The 25,393-nt window shown below is 41.1% G+C and overlaps 1 protein-coding gene across 1 annotated transcript in view; it reads right to left on the minus strand.

Annotated features, from left to right (window-relative positions):
• Positions 1-25,193, minus strand: part of b3gat2 (beta-1,3-glucuronyltransferase 2 (glucuronosyltransferase S)) — a gene marked incomplete at both ends in the record, with an annotated part of 37,482 nt that extends 12,289 nt beyond the window's left edge. The window contains 2 exons of the mRNA XM_080037106.1: positions 5,470-5,614; positions 24,687-25,193. Of these exons, the coding sequence (XP_079893232.1) occupies positions 5,470-5,614; positions 24,687-25,193 (652 nt within the window). The remainder of the gene's footprint in view (positions 1-5,469; positions 5,615-24,686) is intronic.
• Positions 25,194-25,393: the final 200 nt, after the last annotated feature.

Genomic DNA, 25,393 nt, shown 5'->3' on the forward strand with positions numbered 1-25,393 from the left:
TTCAGAGCTCAGAGAGATCAAAGTGAGGAGATAACCCCTTTGTGATTTGAATGACCCTGCAGCCTAGAACTCCATCTGCAAGTATTTCACTTAATATGATTAACATTCACATCTGAAATCTAAATCAAACATGGAACAATACATAGTAAGGAAAGCAAGAGAGACACTGCAGGTGAAGAGGGTACCATCTTTAACTTCTAGATAGCATCATGAAACTTTGATAGTTATAAAATAAACTATTCTTTTTTGTATGACAATTTTTCTGAAATGTTTTTATGAATTTGCTAATTTGACAATATCTTAACTAATTATTCGTACATTTGCCCTTCTCTAAAAACAAAAATCTAAACGTCGGATATAACCGGAGTTAAAATCTTTATTTCATTTTTAAAACTTATTGGTGACGAAAGGTTTTTTCCGAACAGATTTTGTCTACAGCCTTTTGTTTTTTTGTATTTTATAAATACATTTTATTTTATTAATTAAAAGATGCTATGTACAGGTCAATAAAATGTATCGTAAATCAGACAACTCACAACATATGAACAAATCCTTCAGCAATAACCTTCAGTATAGTACTAAGAATGGTTATGGAAAGTTTAGTTCATGTAAGTGCCTTAGAAGTTGAGATTTTTGCTTCAGAATATTAAAAAAACAGTAATGTTGAGATAATGGCCTTAAAAGATGGCTGTGTAGGGTAAATATACAGACGCAAACAATTGTAGTAAAACAAACACTTAAATATACATTATGAACCTTTGATTTTTACATGTATGAAAGAAGACATGTTATGGAAGCAAAATAGACAAAAAAAACCTCTCAATTGACCAATGCTGGGAAAAAATATGTGTCTCGCCTCAACGGTAAAAACAATGCCTGGCACCTTCTCTGCTGCTTCATTGATGTGTCTGGTTGTAGTGTAACCTGAAGCTTTGGTAGCCTGAAGGCACCACATGATCACTCTGTATTCTATATATTCATCCCCTCTCCCCATCGCTGTTCCATCTAATCGCTCTGTAATTGACTTTCAATTCAGAGACTGATATATGATATACAAAGGAGTTTACCTCCGGGGCTATAAAACAATATAGGAGCACACACAGGGACACTGTGACACTACAATCATAAGCCAAGCTTAAATGAACTGTCCATGAAACCTCTATCACCTGCTGACTTATAACGCTATACAGTGATTCCACTCGGATCCACTTTCAGGAAAGATGTGTGTATGTGCATGTCCAATCCTTTGACAGACAGGCTTCTGTTGTGTTTTAATCAGATCCGAAGAGGAAGGTCCCACTGTACCACACACACACACACACACACACACACACACACACACACACACACACACACACACACACACACACACACACACACACACACACACACACAATCGGACTGACAAGCCAACACTGGTACATGTTAGTGCAAAAACTACCATGGCCAAACAAGTACCGGGCACCAACAACTGAACCTAAATCAAACGTAAATCAGTGTCCGAAAAATACTCCGAAACAGCTCTCTCAAAAGGCACAGTGGATACAATATTAAAGTTCTCAATAGAACATCTCAGGATTCTACATGTGAGTTCTGATTGCAAATGAAAAAAGGCGTTATCCAAAATCTGTTCAGTACAAACTTTTGACGCTAATCTGTGGTTTTTATCCAACATCTACATTTTTTAAAGAGATTCAAATGCACGCATAAGTAGTTATTGCCACATTTGCACATTTATTCAAAATATTATAAAAAAATTGTAATACAAAAAAAGAACTGTTTTAGAGTAAGCAATAAACTGGCAAAGTTTCATGATGATAGTTCCAAGATAAAATCGTACCCTATTCCCCTGCAGTGTCTAGCCTTCAGGGCTTAAACATGACTATGACTGTGTTTTGATGTGAACAGTAAAAACCTACATCTAGCCTTCCAAACTTCCCTTCAGTAGCCGGCGCTACACACTGCCACTCTTATCCTTTCATAGTCATAAGCAGAATGGCCTTTGAAAATGAGGGATGCACATTGCACGGGATAGTATTTGGTAGATTATTAAGGTTTAGTATTGGTATTCAACCTCCTGATATCACTGAAGACAAATGAAGAATTAATGTATATCGCAAAATCGACATATCGTCCACAATAATCGCAATTTCACAATTCAAACAAATGGTGCAGTACTATTGCCACCAATGCAGGACAACTGTTTGCAGGGGGAAACCCTGACTCACTGTGTGTGTATCCTCCCTCCTGCTCCTCTCATCTCCACATCTCTGGAACACAGTGAGGTCGCTGGGGGTTAAACACTTTCATGTCCCTATATATCTCAATGGGAACACTCTCAAGGCACACTTTGACCACCTTGGCAATGGTGCAACTGTCTATGTGTGCTGGAGTGTGAGTGAGTGAGTGTGTGTGCGTGCGTGCGTGCGTGCGTGCATGCGTGTGTGCATCTGGAGAGTTGCATGCGAGCGTACAGTAGGTGCGTGTCCTGGAACACTTATACGCTGGTCCACTCGTATGAAATTCAAGTGATGGCAGTGATGTGTGCTCACATGTCTATCAAATGGATGTTGTAATTATGTGAGTAATTGTGTATCTATAATCACACACACACACACACTGAAGGTGAAAAGAAACCGCACAGGCACCATCGTGCGGGCTCCATTGTGTGCGGCTTCAATGCGAACAGAGCAGAACATGGGAGGCTTTAGTGATGTGGTAACAATACAGCGTTGTATAACACAATACTATTTAGGACAAGCACTGGCTCTCACTCAGCGCTCTGCAGACACCCCATTGTAAATCCTATGAATAATAATTAAAGAGTGAATAAAGTTTGGAGCCATTTGCTCGGCTTTGGCCCATTGTTGTTCCTGCAGAATTGGAGGGGGGGGCGGGGGGGACAAAAAAACAAAAGCTTCTTGGTACAGCCACGGCAGTAAATCTTAGCGCTGTAAAGTGACAGCGTAATTATATAGTGCAGTGTAAAAGTAGGGCTGATAATTACATTGTGTGTGAGTGTGAAAGAGAGAGAGAGAAAGGGAGAGAGAGAGAGAGATAAGGTGGAATTGGACATTTGCAGAGGGGTGGGGGAAAGATGGGGGGATGAGATCTTGGTGGTGGTGATGCAGGAAAGGTGGAGGCTCTCTCTCGCTCTCTCTTTCTCTAGTTATCGTGCTTTAATTAACACTCATCCCTAGGGGTGTAACCCCTGCTCCCAGGCTGTGTCCACGTTTGTGTTCTGGTTTGATAAGCACGCAATCATCATTTGCATCTGCAGTAAAACAACGCTTCAACATTTCAGGTTACTTAACATCAGAGTGGTCACGGACTTGCTGTTATTATTTTATATTACTTTAATAAATTCATTTCTCTCCGGTCAGACTTTTGGTCCCACCTCATAGCAAATATACAGCTATGTTGCTTCAGCTAAGTCTAAAACAATTATTGTTTCTCTATCAACATCGCCAACAGCACTCAACATCAGGACGACATTATTTAAACAAGAGATACATACAGCCGCGGAAAAAATTAAGAATCAAGTCTGGATTTTTCTTCAATCTTTGTCTCTACATTACTTACATTACTAAACTAAAATGTTCATTCTACTCAAACATATGCCTCTAAAGAGTAAAACGAGAGACACTGAACATTTGGAGTGGTCTCTTAATTTTTTCCACAGCTGTAGCCTATATGAGGATTTTATGATCTCCCTCTTCTGCGCTTAAAGGAACAGTTCAACATTTTGCCAAGTATAGTTATCTCCTTTCTTCTAAAACACGTTCACGTTTGTGTGTGTTAAATCTGCTGCGGACAACACATTATAGTGTTTCCTGATGCGTTTCATATTAAAAAGCTATACTGCTGGGTTCCTATCTGAACCCATCTTAACCTGCCGCTTCTCGAAAAACCCCTTTTTATTTCACAAGACTCACGCAATCCCACGTTTATGATTTATCTCAGGCATAAACAATCAGGCAAAGTATAGCGCGGGAGCTCCGGCGTGGAGGAGTTACTGTCAGAATATCAAATTGAGAAAGAATCAGATCTCATTTTATGGTGAATTAATCCATAAAAGAAACAGAAGCACAATAGGAAAAAGCTATCGGATCTCGTCAGGTAAAGTCATGGGGCACAGCGAGTTGTTTTTTTGCAAACTAAAGGGGGACCATTTCACTTACAACACCATGACCTTGAGTATACCATCAGTATACAGTATTTCATTTCAGTGCCAGTAAAATACAGCTCCGAGGGAAAATTAAGAGATCTGAAATTTTCTTCAATCTTCATCTCTATATTACTTATTGAAAATGCTCTTAATGACAAACAATGATTGGAAGTTGGTAGAAATGTTGCCAGTAATTTATAAAATAAAACCAAAATGTTCATTCTACTCAAATATATGCCTTTAAAATAGTAAAATGAGAGACAGTGAATATGTGGAGTGGTCTCTTAATTTTTTCCGGAGCTGTATTTAGTAACACACTTAAAGAGGCAAGTAAATGGTAAATGGACTTGACTTATATAGCGCCTTCTAGCCAATTTTCTCAGCCCCAAAGCGCTTTACATATCTTACCACATTCACCCATTCATACACACACTCATACACCGATGGCAGTAGCTGCCATGCAAGGCGCTGTCTGAACCATCGGGAGCAATTTGGGGTTCAGTGTCTTGCTCAGGGACACTTCGACATGTGGCGGGGACACGGGGGATCGAACCTCCGACCCTGCACTCCAGAGGCGATCTCCCTACCCACTTCGCCACTGCCGCCCTAAACAAAGTAAACAAAACGCTTGTCTTATTTCAAGTTTGGCTAAAAAAAATGATGTCATCCTATTGCCAGGTATTTCACTCCATAAAGTGTCACCAGTTAGTATATATAGTACACAGTCTTTCTATAAGGTAAATGTGTTAGTCTCAGAAACCAATCAGATTTGACTAACAAGAGATGGAAACGCTTTTCTTTTCTGGAAGGCTGTGTAGTAACTGTCTGATGAGTTAACTGAACGAAAACAAGATAACGTTTTCAAGAACTAAGGGCAGCAAAGTCTGTGAAAACAAAATGTTGGATTGGCCAAACAGTCAGTAGGTGTCAGTCCAATGTTGGTAAGTGTTTGGCGTATGGGGTCAATGCAATCAAATGATTTCATCATTCAAATCACATGTATGATGTATGGAATGGAGATCATGGAGAAAAAAAGGGGGGGTTGATCCATTGGCAATTTAGATTTCTTCAAAGGTCGGAGGGTAACCATAAGTCATAGGGAATCAACTTCTGGAGACCTGTCCAGAGGGGTTTCATTAGTATGATGGGAAATATGCAAATAAGCTGATAACTAACGAGGAAGTGCCTGATAAATCCGGCTTTCTCATTAAATACATTTAGATGGATAACATTTACAATTTTTTTTTCAACACAATGTAACACATAGAATGACTTTGTATCCTATGGAGATGTCCCCTTACCTGCCATGTCGGTGGCGAAGGGTCGGTCCGGTCTCCAGCCGGTGTAGAAGCCCACCACTTTACCCTGGGACACTATGGGCCGCTCGTACGATCGGCCGCCTACAAATCCCACGGGCCAAATAGACACACCTCGAGTGCTACGCATCTGCAAAGAGGAAGGAAGAAAAGAAGGGTTGGCTCAGTTATTACCCAGCAGCACACAACTGCATTCACTTTAGCCACATTAACACACATTAACATAATTTTCATTCGTAAGGGGGCGTAACAATGGCTGGTATATGACATGCTACCTTGTCCGTACTGTGATCCTGAGTGTTACAGCCTAGGCTCTGTAAATGGGTGTGTAACCAAAGGGCTCTGACCGGCCCACCGTAGCTTGCAATGCCAGCAATATAGAAATGAGAGAGAGAGAGAGACAGACAGACAGAGAGAGAGAAAATAGTTTTTGTTGTTGGGAGTATGTGAAACCTGTATATTTCTATATGTGTGGATGTCAATGTCTGTGTTTGTGTCTCTGTCTGTGTGTGTGTGTGTGTGTGTGTGTGTGTGTGTGTGTGTGTGTGTGCGTCTGTGTTTTTGTGGATGTATTCTCCAAACCCCTTGCCACCCTGAAGCGCCCATTCGCACAGACACTGCTCCTCATCACTCACCCAAACAGCCTCCAGCCAGCCAGCCACGCGCTCATGACAAAACAACACAACAGAAGCAAATCAGTCAGCATGCACTGCATTACCGCGCGGCAGACATCACACTGAGTTCTAGCTTTTGAGGGCCGCGGGAAACCAAGTGTAATAGATGTATGTATGGCACGATATATATGGAGAGGATTTTTACAGTTCTGTTGCAAAATATCCAAGCATTCATGGAGGTGTTAGGCCTGGCTGGCCATGTGCAGCACAGAATAGCTGAGTGCATAACATGGTCAGTAGATAAATCGAAAAAAATATCCCCAGAGAAGAGTTTATATCTGCTAAAATGTATTTATTGGTCCGATAGTTTTCTTTTCTCCATGTTTTTCTAGTTTGATAGATAGGAAACAAATAAAAAAACAATTCCAGCCCCAATGAGGTCTTAGGAAAAGGTTGCGTGTGACAGGGGGGGAGAACCGTCAATCTGGCCACTGACAGCCCAATTAAAGGATCTCTGCCTCAAGCAAAGTGCATATCGAGCCTGGCCAGCGCTCAACCACTGATCTAGCAAAGCAATGCAATGTAGAACAGTTTCTATCAACATGCAGCTTGACTGTGAATGGTGGTATTAGATTTTCCCATTTTGTACTTTTAGTATTAGCATTGATGGAAGGCTCCTTGACAACACAGGCTTTCAGTTCCGTGCTCCGACGACTGCTTCACTGTAATTACTGTGCCTATGAAAAAAACTTCACATAAAAATAGAAATATGTTTAAAATAGAATATGACATGGGGGAACAATGTGTAATAGCCCTGCAATCACTGCCAGCACTGAGTTTGTGGAATAGGCCTTATCACAATGTTTTAGGGTAAGGCTAAAACCTGAAAGCTTTCAAAGCTTTATTCGTTGCCATTGCCATCGACACCCAAAATCAGCATTCAACGGCATTTATTTTTCCTGCATAACATCAATCTTCCCAAATAACCCAGTTGTACTGCAACATTATGCATATAGGCGTTTCCCCTCTCTGTTCGTACCCGTCCCTCACCGACATTTTACCGTCAAAAACAAGTCATTTTACACTCCTGTTGGGTCGTGTTGGCTCCAATATAGCCTACAAGCTTTGTATGAGCTGGATGAACCCCCCTATTGTGTTAAAGCAATGACGCGATAAAGAAACAGGAAATAGACATTTATTAATATGTCCGTCAGAGATTGTAACTGTAAGTCATTCATCTTTCCGATAAACACAGGACACGCTGTGATTTGTATCTTCCTGCGGGGATGAAGGGATGGATACAGAATGAATGAATTAGCGTATGACTTCCATGGAGCATCTCTTCCATCTTTATTCATTTCATTTCTCTTTTTCTTTCCATCTCTTTTTTTTGCCCTCCGCGTCCTAACACCTCTCCTGCTGCCTTGCCTCTCCCTGGTCACCTCTTTCAAAGACTTTGTTAAAGAAGAAAGAAAAGAAAAAAAGATGAAAAGAATAAACAGTGAGAGAGGAAGAAAGAGAGGCTGACTCCGCACGTCGGTCCTTTCCCAGATCATTCCAGGAGTACGATCGTTATTTTTTGGCTTAGCGGTTAAATCATAGTATGACTACTAATGATCCCATGCTGTTTGAATGCTTTTTCGTACAGAGGCTCAGTGCTTAGTTTCACACGTTATAAGGGACGGGTTTAGAATGGAAGCATACAAACATATGCAGAAAAACACTGGCTGGTTCTTACATGGGGGATCCAATTGTGAGAAAAAAAAACACATTGAAAATCAACATTCAGAAACAGACTGCAGGGATGGCACCAAATACATTTCATTTCCTGCTACACTAAGCAATAATATCTTCCTCTGTTGTCTTTATAACTTCCGTGATCAGAGCGCTCAGGGGGTTTTCACAACTAATTTTTTTCATAATCACGGTCAAAACACATTAGCTTTTTCACAGACATTTGGCAGTTTAAACAGGTAGGCCTATCACCCAGGTCTGCAGGGATAAACAAACATGATTGTTTTTTTGAACATATATATCGTCTAAGATGAAGGACAACCTAAAAAAAACATCCCCACGAGAAAAACCTCAAAAACATACATTAAGAGCAGGGGGATTTCGCCGGACGTTTAAGCCAACACCAGCACCGCAGAATGTCACTTTTAAATTGATCAGCCAAACAACGTTTCAAGACAAATGTCACGAGCCATTCAGCAGGTTGCATTGTTGGTTATGTCATTACAAGTTGCAGATTTGGTCCAAAGGCCAGATATTTTGAAGATTAACATCTACTTTGAATCAATCAAGCAAGTTCGGTCATGGTTTAATAGTGTCGGACGCATCAAGGTGTGGTGAGGTAATGTAACAATAAGATGATGTAATGATTCAAGCAAGTATTTATAGCAGCATTGATCAGCCCTATGGAGGCAAAGCTAACAAATCACACCTATTTGACATTGATGTGGCTCTTCTGATAGCAGACTGCCTGCACGTGCCCAGTGGACAAAGAGCCAGCATTAGCATTCATTCTGACATCCAGTATTCACTATCCTTTAAGCCCTGTTTGTTGTCTCCGCCAATTTTAGTAGTTAAAGCCCCTGTAAACCTGAATCCACAAAATCCTTCTACCTATGTCATTTGGGGAGTTAATTGCATGATAGTAAACATCTGAAAAGAGTTGGTAATATTTATCAATCCAAATGAATATATTGTCATTTCAGTTCTAAAAAACTTTACTGAGACTAGGTTTAGATGAGGCGGGCTATGCTCAAAGTCTGGTTCTCATAACACAATAAGTATTTTGAACCAATCACGGCAGTTCTTTGCACAAATATAAATTGTATATTCATTCATTAATTTATTCATACAGTATATACTGTATATATCCTGTTGCCATGAAGACCATTTCATACCATGGACACACAGTCCTGTCAAACGGTCTAGACAACGAAGAAATATATTTTTTCAACTGAGTTTTATAAAATTAATGAACATTTATTTTCAATCAGATATTTTTGGACCAGGTTCCCATAGGCTTTAAATGCTTTATGTTCAACAGCCAGTCTCTAGTACTGTCAAATCTGAAATGTCCTGTAATGTCCCTGAAACTGTAAAGCTGCGAGCCGTAAAACCCGAGCCATGCAAAACACTTCAAATACGATGAGCCGAGGGAAGCTGCAGATTATTGTTGATAATTCTGTGGGTTTTGCCGCTAAAAGCAACTCTTTTCACATTGCACATGCTTATTTGACCCATTTTCATTTCAATGCATCTTCAACTCAAGTGTAACAGTTATGAAATAAAATTGTACCCTGTCATTTTTGCTCCAAATCTATTAAAAAACGACTACTTTTTTCGGAGGTTCAAAAGCAAATCAATGTCACAATTGACTGTTTTATCCTGCAAACACCCAAAGTCAGCTTAGCGGTGTGTTCATTTTAACCAATCACATTCAGGAATGGTTAGTTCTGACGTCTGACTGAAGAATTCTAATTTCCATCAGCTATTGTATGGGCTAGTTAGAATGACATCTGTTTCAAAGCAAAGGCATGTTGATCTTCTCCAGACTGCATTAAAGGAGTGCAATGAAAGCTGTGTGCTGGCAACACTCCTCCCTGCTTTGATGTCTTTAAAGCTTTTGCTTATCCATTAGAACTGGACTGTGGCCATGGATGTATAGCTATCTGTGTATACAGTGAGTCTGTCTATCTGGTACTGCAGCGCCATAAGAGCCAAAATCACTAAGAACCTTCCTGGTTGTGGGTCTGAGTATAGTAAAAAATCACATTCAAAATGGAAAGGTAATCTTTGTCACAGCATACAGGAGCCAGCCTTTGACGTACAAGCAGGGGATCTGCATCATGTATACAAGACAAACCTTTGAAAGGTGGATTCAAGGATTCCGAAGAACGCTTGTTGAATCCGATCTGATCCCTGTCCGTACTGTGTGTGTGTGTGTGTGTGTGTGTGTGTGTGTGTGTGTGTGTGTGTGTGTTGAGAAAAAAAACAGGTGTTAATACACAGCCTAGGCTAAACTGGTGTGTAAACAAAGGGGTACATAAACAAGCCCTTAGCTAGTAGTATCGTACCCGTTTACAGAGACTAAGCTGTGTATAAACAACACTGGATTTTTTTATTCAGCGCACACACAGTACGGACAGGTAGCATATCGTGAGGAGATATTCACTGATTTTGACTCAAACTATTTGAGACAAAAAGCACACTCCAGAATTGCTTTGTCCATCTACGGTAACAGCACGATATTATAGGATCTATTTATTTTTAATGAAAGCAGCTTTTGTAACCAGATCTAGTTTAATAAAGGTAGTGTTTTTAGATTCTGATGCAGCTACATATGTTGTCTCAATTTTGGGTTTGCAGCATCGGTGCAGGCCGGCCCCTTATCAACAACAGCTCAATGTCAAAATGTTTGCCAGGAGCCAAACAAAGCTCTGTGGCTGACAGTGTTCCAACAGATGGGACATTATTCTGCTGGGTGGCGAGCGCTCCAGCACATGCTGGCTTTCATGCCAACCATCTGTAGATTACTGCTGGCACAGGAAACAGTTTGCCACACAAACTTCTAGTTTTACCTTTATTCAGGTTGGCTGAGCAAACAGTACAGGCTGTTATGCAGCGGTCCCCTGGTACAATGAAAAAGTAATCAAATAATGTGACACCAACAGGCACAAGGTGAATAGTAAACAGAGTAGGGGGCTTCAGTTAAAATTACAGGCAGCAGGCACCGGACCATTTTTGATAACAGTTTTAGGGATTTAAGGGGTGTATTCCAACAGTGGCAAGAGTATTTCCTAAACCAAAACCACACAATGGAAATGTTCATCACATGTCCGACATATGGCTGTTACAACATGTATGACTTGTAATTCCTTCATCGCCGCAAGTGAAGGGTTGCACAAAACACCCATTTGTGTGATCACACTCACACAAATAGGCAGAAGCAGCACAATGTAGTTGAAGGCACTTCGACCTCGTGTCCACACTAAATTCATATTATGTCCACAATGTTACTTCTTTCTATTTGCCCACCATTCCTTATTTTGTGAAATATTCCTTGACTCTCACGTAAGGTCAAGTCAGTTTTGTTTAAGTAGCCCAAATTCACAAATCTTCAGCTCTCAATCCTTTGACCCTTCTCATAGGGGACATTTTGTCATTGTGCCATGGCAGGAAAAGCACAGGCCAGGGTACATTTAATTTAGTCAAGGTTGCTCAGTTCAAGTGTTCCCAGTGAAGCCACGACAGTGAGCCAGCATGCACCAAACTAATAATGCTGGAACAAGCACACTTACATGGAAGTCAGTCTTTTTCTAATGAAATCAATAACACTTGTGCCTTTCCTGCTAAGACAACCCGTAGTTCTGCTGTCAAAAAAAGTCGATTACGATTATATTATAACAAAAACTCTAAGAGGTGAAAAGAAAAGGCAGGGAAAGCAACCATGTACTGTAAGCTATATAGAGTAGACAGGATTCAAATCTCAATATGAAGACACAGAAGGACACAATATGGTTTTGTACCAGGGGCAATGCCAAGGGAAGCACCTGTACAGTATGATCTAGACCCCCTAAACCTCCTCTGCCTCCGTCTCCTGCTGTCTTCCAATATATGACAGCTCCACTATGTTTCATTATTTGTCCCCAGTGTTGGCATGGGGAGACAGAGAAGACCATGTACTTTATTTTGCATTCCAAGAAAATAACAATGTGTCCAGGAATAGGGAGTGTTCTTATCTTACAAAGAGTGTTAAAGGAGTTTACAAAGTAAGTCTACTGCTATATGCGATATGATGCAAAATCTCTCAAAGTTGGCCAATAGAGATTTCGGGAGAAAAAAGATATATGTACCCTTTTTTTCTTCTGGAAGAGCTTGCAATGCCCGCCAGACACGGTTTCATCAAATCCTGCGAGAAACACTGCAGTGCACGTGAAAAGTCGTTTAGGATATCGGTGTTGAAGTGAGTCAAAGATGTCATTTCGTTATTTTACCTCTTCTTAAAAAAAATGCCAATCACAACCCCAAGCTCTTGTGCCCCATGCTCTCTCTGCTCCACTGATAAATCTGTAGGGGCACTTTGTTGTGTGCTGCTGCTGTGCATCATTGCCGGCCTTATAGCTATTGCTATCACAAGCTCAAGAGCTCCACCGCCCCTATATCAATATGGATATCTTCACCGCAGGGCAGACGCCTCACTGGGATAACAAATAATTCATCTTTGCCGCACATGAAGTCTAATTTCAGAATGCGGCCGGATGCACAAACCTCTAGGTCCTGACAAATGACAGGTGGGTATAAACGCATGCTATTTTACAAGTAAACAAAAGACACGCTTATACGGGTAAAGAATACAGTGCAGGGCCCAAAGCACATTTCATCACATTTCATCTGACTCCGAGCCAGGAGGACACTCAGTCTGGGAGCAGGGTCGGGTAATCAACTCCGACTGCCTTTCCCTGCAAACAACGAACGGGTGAGAAGTGAATTTTGTCTGTGTACACACACAAAGAGACTCTTAATGATGGAGTATATGAAATCCATTATGGATGTTCTCCTTTTCCTGCCTCCTGCCCTGGAGAAAAAAGAGCCGTCATTGTGTTGTGTTTGCGCACAGGGAAGATTGTTTAGGGAGGTGGGGGGCTGTCGGGCCCGGTGTGATTTTAATCAAGCGTATTTTATCTGTGTGTTATTAATACGCATGGCAGAGGCAAATAGGGGGGAAAGGGAGGGAAGAAATGAGCTGAGGAGAAAATGAATGAATCAAATTATACAGAGGCTGGGGATGGGCTATATGAAACCAAGCGTGATGCAATGGTGCATCATGATATGTGTGCAGGTTGAATGCTTTATGCGTTAATGTGTGTGTGTGTGTGGGGGGGGGGGGGGGGGTGGAATGGGTGAAGGTGCATGTGCCTGGGTGTGTGCAATTGACTGAGATTATCCACAAACCTGTGCATGTAACATCCCAGTCTTTCTTTCCAACAGGGGAATGAGCTGTCTATCTATGTGAATCACTCTACATGCATGTGTCTCTATAAACTGTGTGCAACAATGTCATTTCCTGCACATTTTGGGAGTTGCCTTCATTTGTTTTCTCTCCAAGACTGATACATTTCTGTCAAAGTATTAAAGCTATAGTACTACTTTATAACTCTGTTTTGAGAGGTGCTATATAGATAAAGTTATTATTAGTAGTGCGTAACTTTTTAATGTAAATGAATGTCGGTTTATTCCAAGCCATCGCCAAATGAGTTGACACAAGTTGATTAAGCAATCTGCTCCACACAACTCTCTCTGTATTTCTCAATATGGCAGTGATTACAAACTGGTGTCGGCCCCTGACACTGACACAAGAGCTCAAGAAGTGCCCACCAAATGTTTCAGTTGTTGGTTCTACTGCTAAGAAAAAACCTGGACATACAGCAGAAGGTAACAAATCCATGCACGATCACCGAAGGCTTACATCATGGAGATGTGCCGACAGTGTTGTTGTAATCACTCAGAATTCCTCATGGGGCAACAGAAGCTACGCACTACAGCATTAATATTGAACAAATGAGATATGTAAAGACAGCTTTGTATGTCATCTAACTCAAAGAGAAAGCAAAGAACCAGATAATGCACTGCATGTTTTGGCCTTTTCGTTTTATAGCTTTGCAATGGTGCACAAATCCCAAAACATAGATAATAGACAGTGAATCAGAAGGGAATCACAAATCTCCACCATTGCTACAACAACATCCATAATCAATCCCATGACAACCAAAACCCCAGATACGGGTCCTATTAGTTGATCCCAGCCGACCGCATATGATGGGAAAAATGTTCTAGAAATATCCTCATTAGACGTTACAAGCTGTAAGGACATTGGGAAAACTGAGGTCACAGGTCAAGGGGACATGCTACGGCACAAAGCCTTTTGTCAAGGACTGCCAGCCTGTCACATGCACTGATTCAATTATGTTTTTAATATAACAGGTTCAATGGATACCAGCCAATCGCTGTCACACACAGCGCTGAACAAAGGGCAAGGTATTGCTTGTTTCTTCAAGCACTGGTCCATTTTGAGATGTGTGTCTATTTTGCTTCCATACCATGTCATCTTTCATACTAGTATAAATAAAAAGGTCCAAAATATACATTTATGTGTTTTTTTGAACATACCTTGTCTTTTTGCATCTGTATATTTTATACAACTCTCTTGAACGGCTATTGAACCAAAAATCTCAACTTCTAAAGCATTTACTCTAAACTAAACTTTCCATAATCCTTCTTCACACTATTCTGAAGGTTGTTACAGAAGGATCTGTTCATGTGTTGTTCATTGTCTGATTTATGATATATTTGGTTCTTAAGTAACACACTAATACACTAATATTTAGTAAAAAGATTTTAACTCTGGCTTTATCAAACATCAAGATGTTTTGGCTTCAAAGAGAAGGGACTGTACACATCATTAGTAAGATATTGCCAAATTTGCATATTTATTCAAAGAATTCTAAATAAGCTGTTATAGAAAAATGAATTGTTTTAATGAAAATCACCAATTGGCAAAGTTTGATGATGATATCTATGAGGCATTTACAGTTGAGCCCATTCCCCTGCATTGTTGCGCCATAGGAGCCTTCAACCTTTCCGTCACCTTCCTCTCTCCCCCATCCTCATCCTCCCACCTACCCGACCGCGGACAATTTCTCTTGACGAGGTTCCTCTCCTTCCTGCTACACACACAACCACGCACGCACACACACACACACACACACACACACACACACACACACACACACGCCACCCCCGCTTCTCCCACTACACTGTGTCATTATGATAATTGCTCATACGGGTTTGAGGAAATTGAATTTCCCATCTTGCTCTGGTTCCTTCATCCCAGAAGTTTCTCCTTGTGCCGCCCTCTGTCTGCCGATCAAATATATATAATTATGTTTGCTTGTGTGTGTCTGGGCCATGGGATCATCCCAATAGGTGGTTTCATATATCATAGGAAAAATTGTAGCGAAAGTATAATAAAAAATTTAAAAAAAGATGATTAAGGAGAAATTGAGTAAAAAAAATATGAAAAAGCATCACACCTTAACAGAACTAAAAAACTAGACCCAGTAATGCCACCTAAGTCAGAAAGGAGCTCCATATAGTCACACTTGAGGACAGAGCATTTGCCTAAGTACCTGCTCCCTAAAATAAGTGGCTGTGACTGCTGGGGAGTCTCTCAAGGCCCGGGGGGGAGTTCAATTATTCAAATAAGGGTCTGACCGACGTCTTGCCTGGCTGACAGGCTGACTGCAGCTGAATCAAACAGTCCTGCCGTGCTGCTGTCAGCTAAAAAAAACATCTTAAGAGTCAGCTATTCAGGGATGAAGTAAGGGGTGGAGGGGGAGGGGGGGGGGGGGGCACATCAGCTTAGTTTTCCTGATTGCTTGTTTGGCAGCCCAGTTTGATTGGGTCCATCATTGTAAGGCTGACCTGAGGCAGATAGAATAGGGCTCACAACAATGGGCTTATTGGGGAAAATGTTGAATCAACCATTTATACATCACCAAAAGGTAGATTTCAGTAGTAGTTTTATCTGATTCTTGGTGCTTTGGCCATCATGTATATTGTCTAAATGTACACTGTACAGTACCAAAGACATTCTGAAAAACATAAGCAGTCAGATGATTAGATGTCGGACACAAGCCAACAGTTTAGCCTGATTATTTAAACTCCTTTATCTTTCTTTTGGTTTACCTAAACCTGCATTTCCACAGTAATAATCCCCCATCATTGCACAGAAACACTGCATGCGCTAAGCTGCAGCGGGTATGGTGAGTCAAAGATGAACCCAGAAGGTTATGGAAGACCAAAGCGTTCAATGTTGACACATGGAATATGTAACATGAAAAAATACAGATAAAATATACTGTATGTATTTTGGAAATTCCAAAATCCTTTGCTTTTTCATATCGCTGTTTACATTTCTCATTTGTAAGTGTTGCAGATCCAATCCTGATAATATCTAAGATACTTTCATTTGCTCTAAGCCACATGCGTCCCCCTTCAATTTGAATCCCAGGCTTTGTTTCCCAGCCAGATGTAAACCAGTGTCTGCCCTGAATAACTTCTAAACTAGCCAGTTTACTTACAACAATATAAGCTTAGCTAGCTAGCATTGGCTAACAATTATCCACCAGTCAACACAGACATAATGAGTTGTATTTATGACCTATGCAAAATATAAAACAATTTAATGGTTTTCATTCACTCAAACTACCATGGATGTATTAAGAAAATCAGAGTGGAGGAGTTTCCACACACTGCTTACCAACACAGTTACCAGAAGCAATCTTTAACAAAACTAATGACAATTGGAATGAAGTTGTGATAAACTAAAACTATTAATTAAAGGTGGAGTCAGCCCTTCTGAAGAACGCTTGTTGTCAAAATCACTTTTTGTCAAAATCAGTAAAAACCTCCTCAAAATCCACTAGCTGAACGACATACTGCGTGTGCTGAAGAATAGTCATGTGTAAATACACAGCCTAGGCTTGTAAAGGCTCTCTGAAGAGCTGACTCCACCTTTGAGTGCAATACACAAAATGTGTAACGTGCAGGTATCACTCCATCTTGAACTGTGAATGAACTGAAGCTTACTACATTATAAAACATCAAGGAACTACTTTCCAGTTACTGGACTGCCAAAGTCAAATCTTCTCCTTGATCTATATTGATAGTTCTACTGCCAGAGAAGTCTTTCCACTCTGATATTGGAGATGTTTTTACTAAAATAACCCCAACAAACCTTATTGATTGAGGCTTAGGGAATCTGAAAACCCTATGACAATTCTCTTACTCTGTTTATGAATGTACTGTTATAGTTTAAATACTGTTAAACAAGCTGTCTCCACAGGAATACTTCTCTGGAAGAAGATGGGATTACCTTAAAACCATTTGGCATTTTATAAGAATAGTCAAATTTGGAGTGCTCATGAACAACTCTTTCATATTCAAACTTTATAAACACCATGCTAATGGTCTAAAGAGAGGGAGCTCTCAATAATGGCAGCACAATGACTCGAGTAGGCAAAAATGCTTCATCACCTTTAAGAACAGGACAGGAATGTGTGTGTGTGTGTGTGTGTGTGTGTGTGTGTGTGTGTGTGTGTGTGTGTGTGTGTGTGTGTGTGTGTGTGTGTGTGTACGTGTGCGTAAGTGTGCGTGTCTATGGGCAATCCAGGTGTAATTGCATGGGCAGCATTAAATGAGTAGTCCTGTCTGTTTTCTGACACCCTGCACATTGACTGCTAGGAGGCGTCTCATCTGGAACGAGCCAGACCTGACACCTGACTAATGCTCGGAAACGGAGAATACACCCTCCTTCCTAAATGCTAAATGCCTTTCCACACGATTTCCCGCTCTGACTCTGGCTGCCCGAGACAGAAGAGGAACGCCAAGAGGCTTGTTAAACATTCGCTACGTACCAATGTTTCTTTGGAAAGGCGTGTGTGTGTGTGTGTGTGTGTGTGTGTGTGTGTGTGTGTGTGTGTGTGTGTGTGTGTGTGTGTGTGTGTGTGTGTGTGTGTTGGGGGGAGACACATTTTGCTCATTACTCTGCGGTTGCGTGTACTGTAGCTCGCTCTTGAAAACAACACAGCCCGAGCGGCCAGCTAGACTTTCATGTAATCAACAACTTGGAGAAAAGATATGAGGCTGATTTGGTCCCAGCTGGTGTTCCTCTTTTGGTTTAATAGGGAAACTGCGGGTCAGAAAAGGCAAGGCATCCTTTTGCTCTACAGCTAAGAGAAGGATAGAATTGGTTCAAATCTAGAGACTGAATTAAATTACTTCAGTAAAGCCCCTATCTCACTGGGCTGCGACTGTTTGCGACCAGTTGGAGACACAAAATTGCGACAAAATGTGCCAATTTGCGACAATTTTCACTTGCAGTCTCACTGAGTTGGTTCCTCACGACACGTTTGCGAATGTCTTTGCCGGAAGGTCGCATTTATGTCTCACGAACGTCTGGCGAGTGTCGCACGAACGGAATGTCAGTCTCCTTTTTGTCTCAAATCAGTCGCAATTTAGTTTCATATGTCGCCAAACCCTCGCAAAGTTGTCTCACACTTCTCGCACTTTCTGACTCGCGGAGACTAAATTGAGAAGGGTTTGCGACGCGTGCGACACACCTGCGACGACTCTGAGACTATTTTGAGACTGATTTGTCGCACACTTTTTTTGAACATGTTCAAAATTCATGCGACAAGACTGCGCGGCTCTGCGACTCATGCGAGGAAATTGAGACCTCCGCGAACGTTTGGAGACAGTTTAGAGACTCGTTTGCGAATGCAGTCTCCAACTTGTCGCAAACAGTCGCAGCCCAGTGAGATAGGGGCTTAAGAGTATGAATCATCATGTATACCTGTGCTTTTATCAGGTATCTTACCCCACCTCTAAGAAATGAAAGTTGTGCACATCTGCGTGTCACATTTATCTCCGCTCTGCTGAGTTCTTGGGGGGAGGGGGGTTAATGGTGGAGTCAGCAATTTTAGAGAAAGCTTGTTGTCAAAGTCACTTTTTGCCAAAATCAGTGAATCTCCTCACTATCCGCCGCCTGTGTGTGTGCGCCTGTTTGTGTGCGCTGAAAAAACAGTCAAGAGTTAATACACAGCCTATAGGCTCTGTAAACGGACATGTTGCTAGCTATTGTGGCCCCTTTACAGAGCCAAGGCTGTGTATTTACACTGAATTTCTTTTTTCGCCAGGCACACACACAGTACGGACAGGTAGCAGATCGTGTGGTATTCACTGACTAACGAAAAAGTGATTTTGACAACAAGCGTTATCCAGAATTGCTCACTCCACCTTTTGGCTATAGAAAATCAAATCTTATCAGTTCATTCCCATTTTTACAAAACCCCTTGCTGGCTAAAAAAACAGATTACCATAGGGAAATATTACTACAAAAAGGTCACGGTGAGATAATATTTTAGATGAAATTTTCTTTCCTCCTGAAACGGTATTAGGTTTCTAATAGGAAGCTGTCACCGCACTATAAACAGTTAGCGCCATCAGTCTAAAGCCTGCAGACAGTGTATGCAGGTTATTACTGCCGTATGACAGCCTATTATCTCTCTGTGACAGGCTATTACCTGCACAGAGAGAAGCTAGGTAATGAAATAGGCAGAGAGAGACAGAGATGTGTGCTATCAACAAATCAAACACATGCTCTTTAAAATAAGCCGGGGGGGGGGGGGGGGTACATAATCTAACACTGAGACTATGGGTGTGTGTGAGAGAGGAGGCTCAGCTGTAGCACACTGTATTAACACAAACTGTGATAGGCTTTTTGTGTCTATATTCTGACACTTTATAACTAAAATAATTCATTGAGGAAAAATGTTAGTTGAAGCCCTAAAACCATTACCAGCTTTACTGCTTTTCTGTCGTAATTGCATAATAGACATCCCACGCACACGTTTGGAGTTGTCAGGGTTTTTGATCTCGCATGTGTAAACAGACCAAAGGACTAGCTGCAGGGCTCAGATAAATTGCATCAAAAACAGTTAATGTAAATCTCTCCGGCTATTTGCAGAAGAGATTTTAGATGGAAACAAAGTAAAAAAAGAAGAACATACAATATTTATCCTGTAATGTGACAATACAATGCTCAGGTAGAGGATGGCACAAACACGCGGTTTTTGAATGGGCTGAGTTAACCTCTTTAAAGGTCACTGATTATGCAAACATTAACATCAACATTAATATGGGTCCCTGGTGTAACTACAGTCTCCAAAAGAAGGTGTTTGGTGTTTTGTGCCCCCAACGGCGCCTTCAAGGCAGTGCTGGTTAGGGTTAGGGTTAGGGATAGGGTTAGGGTTAGGGTTAGGGATAGGGTTAGGGTTAGGGTTAGGGTTAGGGTTAGGGATAGGGTTTAAGTTTAAGTTTATTTATTTAAAAGGGACATTGCATATTAATAGACATTTACATGTAAATATACAGGATTGTAGCAAGTGCTAATTTGCATCCTTTGTCCCTTGATTGGTCGACACCAATCACATAAAACAAACATACGTGTGTACTCAGACAATAAAATAATAATAAAAACAGACAATCTAAAAGAAGAGAAAAAAAAAAAAAAAAAAAAAAACATGCAACCGACAGAACAAGTGAATGAAAACAATTATTCAAATAATGTTAAAAAATATTAAAAAAATAAAAAAATAAAATAAAAATCTATGATAGATTGTGTGAACAGTTTTGAGATTCCAGCAGCCATACTTTAAGACGTTTTTTAAAAGAGCCAAGAGTGGGAAGCTCACGTAGAGCAGCGGGTAGCGTGTTCCAGGTATGAGTTGCACGGTATGAAAATACAGCCTGTCCATAGGCACTTTTTCTAAAAGGAACAATACAGTCACCTCGAGAAGTTGCCCTGGTGGATCTACTTTCATTTTTTTGTATAAACATTTGCAATGGCGCTGGGGCGAGTCTGTTGAGAATTTTAAAAACCAGGGTGCAGTCTGCATACTTGATCATGTTTTGCCAACTCAGTAAATCGTGCTTCTTTAAGATATTGCAGTGGTGATAGGTTTTCGGTTTTTTATCTAAAATCTTAATGGCTTGTTTGTATACTGTTTCCACAGATGTTAACGTGGTCTTGCATGCCAATGCCCAGCTTGTCATGCAGTATGTCATATGAGGTATAATCATTGAATAAAAATATAGTTTTGCTGAATCAAATGGCATATTTTCTCTAATGTATCTGAAGTTGGATAAATTAAATTTCATTCTGTTTACTGTTTTTTTTACTTGTTGCTTAAAATTTAATTGTGAATCGATAACAACACCTAAATACTTGAATTCCTGGACCACTGTAAGTTTTTGGCCCTGTATCGATACCATGGAATCTGTATTTTTATCACAGGCCTTCTTTGAGAAAAACATGCAGACTGTTTTAGTTAGGTTAAGAACCAATTGGGAGCGCTCTAGATATTCTGAAACACTGTCCATTGCAGCTGTCAGTTTGTGAGCGGCTTGCTCTGTATTTTTTGCATGAACATAGATAACTGCGTCATCAGCATACAGTTGGCATTGCACATTAGATGGACAGATGTTTGGCATATCATTTATATAAATACTAAATAACAGTGGCCCTAATATTGATCCTTGAGGCACACCTAAGTTGTTCTCACAGGTATCAGATATTGTATTTTGCAATCTGACACACTGCTTTCGCTCCTCAAGATATGATCTCATCCATTGTGCAGTATGTGAAGAAATATTAAAAGCAGACAATTTTGCCATTAGTATCTCATGGTTGACAGTGTCAAACGCTTTTCTCAAGTCAAGAAACACTGCTCCAATGACCCCCCCTTTATCTATGCTTAATTTTATGTTCTCCACAAAATAACAAATGGCGGTTTCAGTTGAGTGGTGTTTTCTAAAGCCAAACTGCATTGGGTGGAGATAAAATGGGCTATTGTCAAGATGTGCCACAAGTTGCTCTATTATATGTTTCTCTATTATTTTGGAGACAACTGGAAGAATACTAATTGGCCTATAGTTACTTGTTTCTGTGGGTTCCCCAGCTTTATAGATCGGTGTGATTACAGAGCATTTCCAAGAGTTTGGAAAGACACCTTCTGTTATGGATTGATTTATAATGTTGGTGATTGGTTCAATGAGTGACTGTTTATGTTCCTTGTAAAAGACCGTATCCATACCAAATGCATCTTTGGCTCTAGAGTTTTTCAGTCTACAAATGATCCTATCAACATCCCCCTGTGATGCTGCATGTATTTCAAAAACAGGAGCACATGTGTTTACTGGAGATGTGGTAAAAGCTTGTCCTTTTCCGTCCTTTGTTAAATTTGTTACAGAATTTATAAAATAAGTATTAAAAGCTTCAGCCATTTGCTGTGGATCACTGATTACCTCATCATTAAGGGGTTAGGGTTAGGGTTAGGGATAGGGTTAGGGTTAGGGTTAGGGTTAGGGTTAGGGTTAGGGATAGGGTTAGGGTTAGGGTTAGGGATAGGGTTAGGTTTAGGGTTAGGGTTAGGGTTAGGGTTAGGGATAGGGTTAGGGTTAGGGTTAGGGATAGGGTTAGGGTTAGGGTTAGGGTTAGGTTTAGGGTTAGGGTTAGGGTTAGGGATAGGGTCTTCCAGGCTGCCTTGAAGGCTCCGCTGGGGGCACAAAACACCATCGAGCCGAAAAAGTACGAGAGAAAATAAATCTCTTTGTCTCCACCTCCACCTTTAACTCCAGTCAGATTTATCTCCCCATGTGATGTCATTAGAGATATATAAAGGTTTTCTTTGGATACTACACCATAAAAACCGTTTCTAGTAGAAGCCCAAATTACAATTTTGGACCTGAACATGAGCATTATAATGTATGTGACCTTTAAAGCTAGATAGACTACAATATAGCTTCAGTTTTCACTATATCATTCAGTCCGGTGAGCAAATGATCAGTTATTCAGTTATCAGTAGTTTAATAACAGTGTTTTGCATTCTGAACATTTTATTATTGGAGCAAATTACAGCCATTTCAGAATTAGGGCCGGCGATCTTTGAATGGGAGCAATCAGAGCGAACAATCAGCAATCAGAGACGCATTATTTGCGAGTGCTTGTGCGTGCATGTATCAGAGCGCATTGTTTAGCTGCTATTGGCTGGTCTTTTTCATTACCTGGATGTATAGATAATGCTGTATAGGCGCCTGTGCGTCTATGTCTTTATTATAAGAAAAATATTGATTGATGTGAAAACAGATACCCGTATGCACACACTCAGGTAGTGCATTGAGTTACATGGAGTAGGTTTGGCAATATAACAGTCCAACAATGTTACATATAGTCCACATAGTCCAGCAGCTAGTCCATATGTTTTGACTGGTCTTTATATATGAAAATACTTCCAGTGTCTTATATTGCTCTAAATGCTACTTCAGAGATATTCACAACCACATACCTGTAAGGAAACACACACACACACACAGACCACACAACAGACCACACACACACACACACAGACAGACAGCAGCCCACAAGCAAACAAAATGGTCACATACTGTACATACACACATGGACACACACACATACACACACACAGAATCCAGCTTATTAATTCATTGCTGGCGAGTGGATCAGTAGAAAATTGGACAACGATGGTGGTGAGATATACAGATTTTGAAAGAAACTGTCTACCGTGGTGCATCCTTTATCGGTTTTTCTCTCTCTCTCTCTCACTTGTTTTAGCATTCACTCAACTCTCTGCTCTCTCTCTCTCTCTCTCTCTCTCTCTCTCTCTCTCTCTCTCTCTCTCTCTCTCTCTCTCTCTCTCTGTGAACACACTCCTTTGATACCAAGCGTCTGGGTAGTTCTAGCGCTTTGGCTCTACTAGAATACATTGGTTTAAACCACGGCCTCTTGGGTTTAACAGAACGGGTTTCTCATCAGAGGGGTTTTTTATCAAGGTTCCAGTGGGACTCCATCCTCACCAAGAACTGGTGAATTTCAATGTCTTCAATTCCTCTACAAATGATCCCATCTGGGGAATGCCTAACAATGCCTTCTCAACTACAGCATAATGGTTTGAGCAAGGTATACAAAGACACTCAGAAATGGGTGAAATAGACCCTTTACCTTTATAGCGTGGAAGCTGTGGTCAAATGTGCTTAAATAGTCAATAATAATATACATGTGTATCTTAGCTCTAGTACCTCACATGATATCCATCACTAAATCTGAGGGGCAAAATCCTTTGCAACAAGGTGTGCATGGATGGAGTAAGTGGTATAATAAAAGGGGACATTCTGCATAATCACTAGCCTACTTCTGATACTTTAAAGTGAGGCTTGGCTGAAAGGCAGCCACCGTGGCCATGTGTGGCAGGCACTCGTGCATGTATAAGACAATGGTGAATGTTAGAATGCGGTGCCACAGAAAGTCAGTGGACTGTGTCCGTAATGTCAGCTAACATTAGCCACCATACACTGTAGGTCGTAGCAAAACTCCTCAGTGGTTTTATGAGCTGAGAAGGGGTGTGTGTTATTCCTTATGGGTTTAACTTTACATTTGTAAAATAATATGTTTCCTCTTTCAGGATTTACACATTATGCCCCTTTATAGTAAGTAGACTTATAGGACGACCGCTGTTATTTTAATAATTCATTATAAAATGTTGAAATGGAATATTTTTTACCATGGTCTCTGATTCTTATACTGTTATTTTAAGGTTGTGAGTTCTTCTTCCACCAGTGCTACTGCCATGTTTTGGAAGAGTGGACACAAAGAAGTAGCACAAGAACAGGTAAAATAGACAATAAGTGCAGACTGCACTTTGACAAGGAAGATGATACTTACAAATACACACAAGCTCCATGGGTATGGTAGCTAATGTTTCCACACCATGGTTTTCAAACTAAAACACTTTAAACTGGTATCAAAACTTTAGGCTTTGCTGTCAAACCTGCTGTAGCTGCCATTTAAATTCAATTCAGTGAAAATTGTGAAAACACATAGGCTTACATGGGAAGCTTTGGTCAGTTTGTCAAGTCTTAATCTGTGAACCTGAATCTTACCTCGTCAAACAACTCCAGGCTGTACGTGTTGTCGTCATCGGCGAAGAACACCACCCCGGGGTCCCGCTTGCCCCGGTGCTGGCGGAGCCACGTGAGAGCCACGTTCCTCTGCTCGGTGGCTCGTGGCATCCCGATGCGCTTGAACCGGCGCGGCGTGAAGATGTTCAGGTGCGTGTAGGGCACGCCGCAGCGGGCCAGGAAGCGCGACACCAGCTCCGTGCGCCCCGCCGAGTCCTCCACCACGATCCAGTGGAAGCGGGCCACCTGGCGGAAGGCGTGGGCCAGGCGGGTCAGCTCCGCTTTCTGCACGGGACGGGTGTAGGTGGGAGTGATGGCGTAGATGACCGGCAGGGCGGACTGATTGTGGGCGCCTGCCCCTGCCCGCTGCTGCGCCCTGCCAGCGGCCGGAGTCCGGACCGTCCGTTTACTGTCCACGTCGATCATGATGATGACAATGAGCACCCAGGGCAAGAGAATGAAGAAGCGGCTGAAAAACACTGATTTCATGGCGAGGTGATGTGTGTCGTAGTAGCCTATATTATTGTGTGATGTTTGTCGTATATTGTCTGTGTTTTATTTTTTTCTGTTGTTTTGTGTGACACCAGCTTTTAAAACAACTGTAGAAACCAAATAAAATCCACTATCCTGTGTTGTCAATAATCTAAATTTGAAAATGAGGAGGCTGAAGTTACCGTGCCTCTCCTTCC

This window comes from Ammodytes marinus (genome assembly GCF_949987685.1).
Source record: "Ammodytes marinus genome assembly, chromosome: 11".
In the NCBI taxonomy this organism is placed as follows: domain Eukaryota; kingdom Metazoa; phylum Chordata; class Actinopteri; order Uranoscopiformes; family Ammodytidae; genus Ammodytes; species Ammodytes marinus.